This window comes from Chionomys nivalis, chromosome 8 (assembly GCF_950005125.1).
Source record: "Chionomys nivalis chromosome 8, mChiNiv1.1, whole genome shotgun sequence".
Taxonomy (NCBI): Eukaryota; Metazoa; Chordata; class Mammalia; order Rodentia; family Cricetidae; genus Chionomys; species Chionomys nivalis.
In genome coordinates, this window is record NC_080093.1 from 91882306 (window position 1) to 91888706 (window position 6401).

At 41.2% G+C, this 6401-nt stretch overlaps 1 protein-coding gene across 1 annotated transcript; it reads left to right on the forward strand.

The window, feature by feature from the left end:
- The first annotated feature begins 5140 nt into the window (after positions 1-5140).
- On the forward strand, positions 5141-6082 carry LOC130880364 (olfactory receptor 56A4). Its single transcript, XM_057779356.1, has one exon. The coding sequence runs from the start codon at positions 5141-5143 to the stop codon at positions 6080-6082; it is 942 nt and encodes a 313-aa protein (XP_057635339.1).
- The last annotated feature ends 319 nt before the right edge of the window (positions 6083-6401 follow it).

Genomic DNA, 6401 nt, shown 5'->3' on the forward strand with positions numbered 1-6401 from the left:
CACAAACACAAACTCATCAGCAAATCCTTTGATTTACCATTTGTCCTGCCTGCACAACATGTTAGGGCAATGGTGACACAAGGCTTGTGGGTATAAAAACCAACCAACATCTAATTTGACTTAAAGCCATTCCAGGAAATTGACCCATACCTGACACTGCTTAGGTGAACAAGAACCAGAGACTGGATAGTCCAGAGATGTAGGTTAAACTAAATTCTACTGGCCTTAAAAGTAAGAAAACAGTGCTGGAAAAAAAAATGACTCAATGATATTCTACTATTCTCCTAGATCAGTGACCTATCCAGTCACCACCAAAGAAACTTCCTCCCACAGCAGATGATAACAAATATAGAAACCCACACACAGGCGTTATATAGAGAGAAAGAGAGGAGAGAGAAAGATAGATAGACCTTGCAAGAACACATAACTCTAAAGGGGATGTCTCTAACAAATCCTTCTCCTCAGAGCTCACCTGTGGAAGAGGAGGTGAACGAGTGTAAAAGCTGGAGGGGATGGAGGACACCAGAGAACAAGGCCTAGTGTCCACTGAACAGTGCTCATATAAACTCACAGAGACTGAAGCAGCAAACACGGGGCCTGCACGGATCTGCACCAGGTCTTCCACATATATGCCATAGCTTCTAGTTAGTGTTTTCACGGGACTCCTGAGTGTGTGAGTGAGTGGGTCTCTGATTCTTGTGCCTTCTCATAGGGCTTTTTCCCTCCTCTTGGCTTGCCTTGTCTAACTTGGATGTGATTTTTTTTGTTTTATCTTATTATATTTTATTTTATTATATTTTGCTGTTATCTCTTAGAAGTCCATTTTTTTTAATGAGACAGAAAGGGAGTGAATGAAGATGGGAGGGGAGGTGGGGAGGACCTGGGAGGAATAGAAGGAGGCAAAGTGTAGTCAGCATATAGTGTATGAGCAAACAATCTATTTGCAATAAAAGGGAAAATACCTTGTGAATTGTTATTCCTATTTTTTTTCAAATGAAGAAAACTTAGCAAAGGATTAATTACAATTTCAACTAAGGGGGATGAGATTGATGCATGATCTCTGGTTGTCGGTTCAGTCTCTGTGAGGCCCTAATAGCTTAGGTTAGTTGATTCTGTGGATCTTCTTGTTGTGTGCTTGATCCCACTGGCTCCTGCAATCCTTCCTCCCCCTCTCCTGCAGGATTCCCTGAACTTTGCCTAATGTTTGGCTGTGGGTCCCTTCCTGATTTTTGAATTTGTAAGATGATTTAAATTCTCCATGTTTCAATTTGTTACACATATATAAATGAGTATTTTTATTTTATGCAATTGTATCTATGAAAACATTAACTACCTTCAACTACAATCACTTGATACTTTTTCCCTTCCTTGGTATCCTTCCCTCCACTTTATCCCTCCTATGTCTTTTGTAAGCCTTTACATGTAAATTGTAGGAACTTTGGACTGAGGTGTAGTTCAGTGGCAGAATCCTTGCCTAGTATCCATGAGATCCTGAGTTTAATCCTGAGCATAGCTCAAACAGTAGTATAGATTTTATATGGGCGTATGATGTGTTGTTCTGATAGCTATGCACAGTGACCTGAGTACTAACTTTGAGATAACCCTTATACTCATCTTTTCGTAGTTTCCAGGGATTTCGCATGTGTGAGTGTATGTATATGTACGTGTGTGTGTGTGCTGAGAATACTTAGTCAGTGGAAGTGATTCACATCTGTAATTCTCAGGAGACGGAGGCAGTAGCATGACTATGGTGTGAGGCACCATCAAAAAAAGGAAAGGAAAAAGAAAGGAAAGGAAAGAGAAGAGGGAGGAAGGGAGGGAGGGAGGAAAGAAGGAAGGAACCAAGCAAGCAGTGCCGTAGGAAATGTGAAGAATTCTAAGTCTGTGTCCTGTATGTTGAGTTCTGGGGCTCTCTCATCCTTCCACACTGAGCCTTTGGACCCTTCAGCCTCCATCTCCCTATTTTCCCCACTCTTCACCCCTTAGCAACTGCTACTTTATTGTCTGCTTCCATGAATTCAATGCTTTTAGATTCTGCACGCAAAGTGAGCCTGTACAATAGATTTGTCTCCATTTCTGGCACATTTTACCTTATTTAACCTTTTTCTTTATTTAGACTCTACAGGTGTTGCTGGTCTTTGGGACCTTTCCTAAAAATTGCAATGCATTTTGTAATTTTTTTTCTCTTGGGAAATAGACCACAAGGCCACTTTTCGTTAGTTAATAAAAACACTAAGTTCGCGACCAACAGGGAGAAAAGATACCCAAAGGAGCCTCTAATACCATGGTACAGCCAATAGCCAGAGCAGTGGCAGTACTTCCTCTGAAGCTGGTGAGTCTCAGGTGTGGCAGGGAATCAACAAGAAGCAGACACTGAGGAGGGAGTGGAGTCTAAGATAAGGTATGACAAGGAGGTAGACCTCCTTTAGTAGCGTTTAGAGTGTAGGTGCTGACCCTTCCAGGACACTTGGATGACGATGCAAGGCACACTGACCTGGCAGTGGTTTCCTTAAGAGATAAAGCTGAGTCACCTGTGTTTAGTGGACCCAACACTGATATAAGCTTAGCCTCACCATATGAGGATGCAGAGAGAGGTACAATCTGTACTCCAGGAAATAGGACCCCACCCATTTCAGTTGCTGAATTTTCTGATCCCCTAATCTTACTTATTTACATACTGTTAGTAATTACTGTTTGTGATTTATGCACTATCCAGTGTATAGGATTCTGAATGGGCTGAAGTAATACCTATAGCTTATTACTTCCTTTTTCAAATATTCCACGAGTCTCTGTAGTGTCTACGCACACCTTCACAATGATTTCTAGAGATTCCCCCCAAGGTCGCCACAACCCCGGAGCCTGCTCAGTCATTTCCCCCAGAATTCAGCACTCCCAGGTCCCAGTGCCTCATCCTTTATCGTTACTCAACATCCACCTAGGTAGGTGCTTCTGCTCTTGCCATTCCTGAAAACACAGCCCTCAGTTCCCTTCTTTCTGCATTCTGCTCTGATGGCCCTAACTTGCCTCTCCTGACCGAGTAAGACCTCAGTAAATCACAGCCCCCTTCCCTTCTTACGGTTGCGTGCTTTTTGCTCTATTTCAAATAAGACAGTTGAACACCAAGACTTTTTCCATTGGGAATCATATGTTGCATGTGAGTCAGAATTGGAATGCAAATCGGTTTGAGACCAGTTTTTAAAGCATATTATACCGATTTATTCAGTGTTCTTTCTCTCCTATGGTTTAATAGTCACTGTTATAGCACCCACATCTACTGCAATATGAATGCCCGCAGGTCCAATCTCTTCACTAAGTAAGCTCCCTGAAGACAGGAACTTTTGCTGTATCCTAGGATTCTCACTGTTTAGACTGGGACTAGAAAGCACTTTTTTTTTTCTTTATTTATTGAAGCGAATCAAGTTGCTCCAAGGAATTACACTTGAGGTCAGTGGAAGGGAAAACCCTTAGAAAGTATGGACATGTTTCCCATCCATCTTATCTCTTAGATTCACACTGAGAGTCATTTTAATGTTTGCATATACCTGTCATTTTTAAGATATTTAATATAACCTGTATTTTGAAAGCCTGGGATATTCAAAATGAAAGTCCTTAAGTCAAACAGTTGTTTCCATTGTCTTCCCTGGCAGCCAGACTGATGACTTCTCATACACACCACTACCACTGAGTCGGTGGGTCTAATGGGCAAGCATGCAGGATCAGTGATTCCAGTCGCTCTGGGCACATGGCACTGGGCCTTCTCTTTATCTTGCCACCGGTCCCTGGCTCCTTCTTCTTTGGCTATTGTCATTACCATTACCCTTCTTAGAGTTTGACAATTTGGTTTTTATATAGGGAAACAAAAATGATGGTCAACAAAAGAAAGAAAAAACCTTTCAACTGAATAACAGAAACATTCTTATGGGAAAAGAATAAGTAAATTGAATTTATGTTCTAATTACATCGTAGTATAGATCAGAGACAGCTATGGTGAGAACAAAGATACTTGCTTCATAATAAGATCACTGCAGACTAAGAGGAGCAAAGGTAGGTAGTTTATAGATTTTCCAGACTGTGTGTTAACCTCAGAGGGCAGGAGCGTGAGAACAATGTAACCCTGGACACAACGACCCTGCATCTGTTTCCTCATTTAATTTTTTTCCAACACAATAAGAAAAGCATTTTCATTTAAAAACTTTAATTTTCTCATTTTCAGGCATATTATAATTTGAATGGTTGCTAGAAAACTGGATACTTTGCAAGTTTCTTAGGATTTTGCGTTTCTATGGGATTTTTCTGTGTGCAAATGTTGGTGTCTTTGCATCTGCATGTGTTTCTTTGCATCTGCATGTTGGCTTTTCCCCCCTGTTTGCTGATTTTGTCTTACTCTGTTTTTTGGTTGTTATTTTACTTGCCGCTTGTTTTCTAACAAGAGATAGAAATAGAAAAAGAAAGGGTGTGGATTGGAATGAGGGTGAGGATCTGGGAGGAGCTGAGGGATGTGAAGCCACGATCAGGATGTATTATATGAAAAATCTATTTTCAATAAAAAAGATAAAAATTTCTCTGCCCATAACAAGTTAACTTTTTTATCTTTAAAGTTTCTTTCCCCATCCCCATTTCTCACTGAAATTTCATTATTTCTGGCATACAAACTATAACAGAAAATCATCTTTTCTGCTGCGATGGCACTGAGCTCTTTGTTTCCTCTTTTTCAGCTCGTCCCAACATTGCCTTTGTCAAGGGCATTGGTCAATAGGGATGGCCAGAATAATGAATGCTTAAATCCTTTTCTTTTTAAAAAATATTTTTAAAATACATGAACATGTGTGTATGTGTGCACCGATGTGCTTTCCCATGTGTGTGCTTGGTTGATTTTGGATGCCATTCACTGACAGATACCTTCCGACCCTTCAGTGTTTTTTAAAAGAAGGAAATGAATATAATGAATAGTAAGTATTCAACACAGTGCTTTTTTGGTGCATAATGGTGATGATGATGATGATTTCAAAACTTCACAGGGGCTGGTTCAAGCATGATGGGAGTTTGAGCTCTATTCTATCTAGAACATATATTTTCTATGTTCCCTCATTTCCTTCATTATATGAATCTCTTGATTTCTGGCTTGATTGGCAGATCTTCCATGGCATTATCCAGCAACAACTCTGAAACTTCTGTCTCTGAATTCTTCCTCATTTGCTTCCCTAACTACCAGACCTGGCAGCATTGGCTGTCCCTGCCCCTCAGTCTCTTCTTCCTCCTGGCCATGGGGGCCAATGCCACCCTTCTCATCACAATCAGGATGGAGGCCTCTCTGCATGAGCCCATGTACTACCTGCTCAGCCTTCTCTCTCTGCTGGACATTGTGCTCTGCCTCACTGTCATACCTAAGGTCCTGGCCATCTTCTGGTTTGACGACAAATCCATAGGCTTCTCTGTCTGCTTCCTCCAGATGTTTGTCATGAACAGTTTCCTGACGATGGAGTCCTGCACCTTCATGGTCATGGCCTATGACCGCTATGTGGCTATTTGCAAGCCTCTGCAGTACCCATCCATCATCACTGACCAGTTTGTGGTTAGGGCTGCCATTTTCATTATAAGCCGGAATGTCCTTTTTGCTCTGCCTGTCCCCATCCTTTCTGCCAGACTAAAGTACTGTGCTCAGAACAGTATCAAGAACTGCATCTGTACCAATCTGTCTGTGTCCAAACTCTCTTGTGATGACATCACCTTCAATAAACTATACCAGCTTGTAGCAGGTTGGACTCTGCTGGGCTCTGACCTCATCCTCATTGTTCTCTCCTACTCTTTTATATTCAGTGTTGTGCTCAGGATCAAAGCTGAGGGAGCTGTAGCCAAGGCCCTGAGCACATGTGGTTCCCACTTCATCCTCATCCTCTTCTTCAGCACAGTCTTGCTGGTGCTGGTCATCACTAACACGGCAAGGGAGAGGATTCCCCCAGATGTCCCTATCCTGCTCAACATCTTGCATCACCTCATCCCCCCAACTCTGAACCCTATTGTTTATGGGGTAAGGACCAAAGAGATCAAGCAGGGAATCCACAACTTGCTGAGGAGGTTGTAAGCAGTACTCAGTGCCTTTAGAACTGTTTATAAGTAATAGGGAATAGGAAATCATTTTTATATTAGAAAGAAATCAAGAATTTAAATCCTAAACAACTTTTGACTCTGATTTTACAAACATCTTAGGCAGCATGAAAAGCATTCATTTACAAACCATTTTCTTTTTGCCATTTAAAGATGGAATCTACAGAGTCTGGTTATGTATATTATTGTGTTTTCTTTGAATTTTTTGACTGTGAAGGAGCTAAGTAACACACACACACACACACACACACACACACACACATATATATATATATATATATATATACTTTAAAAGT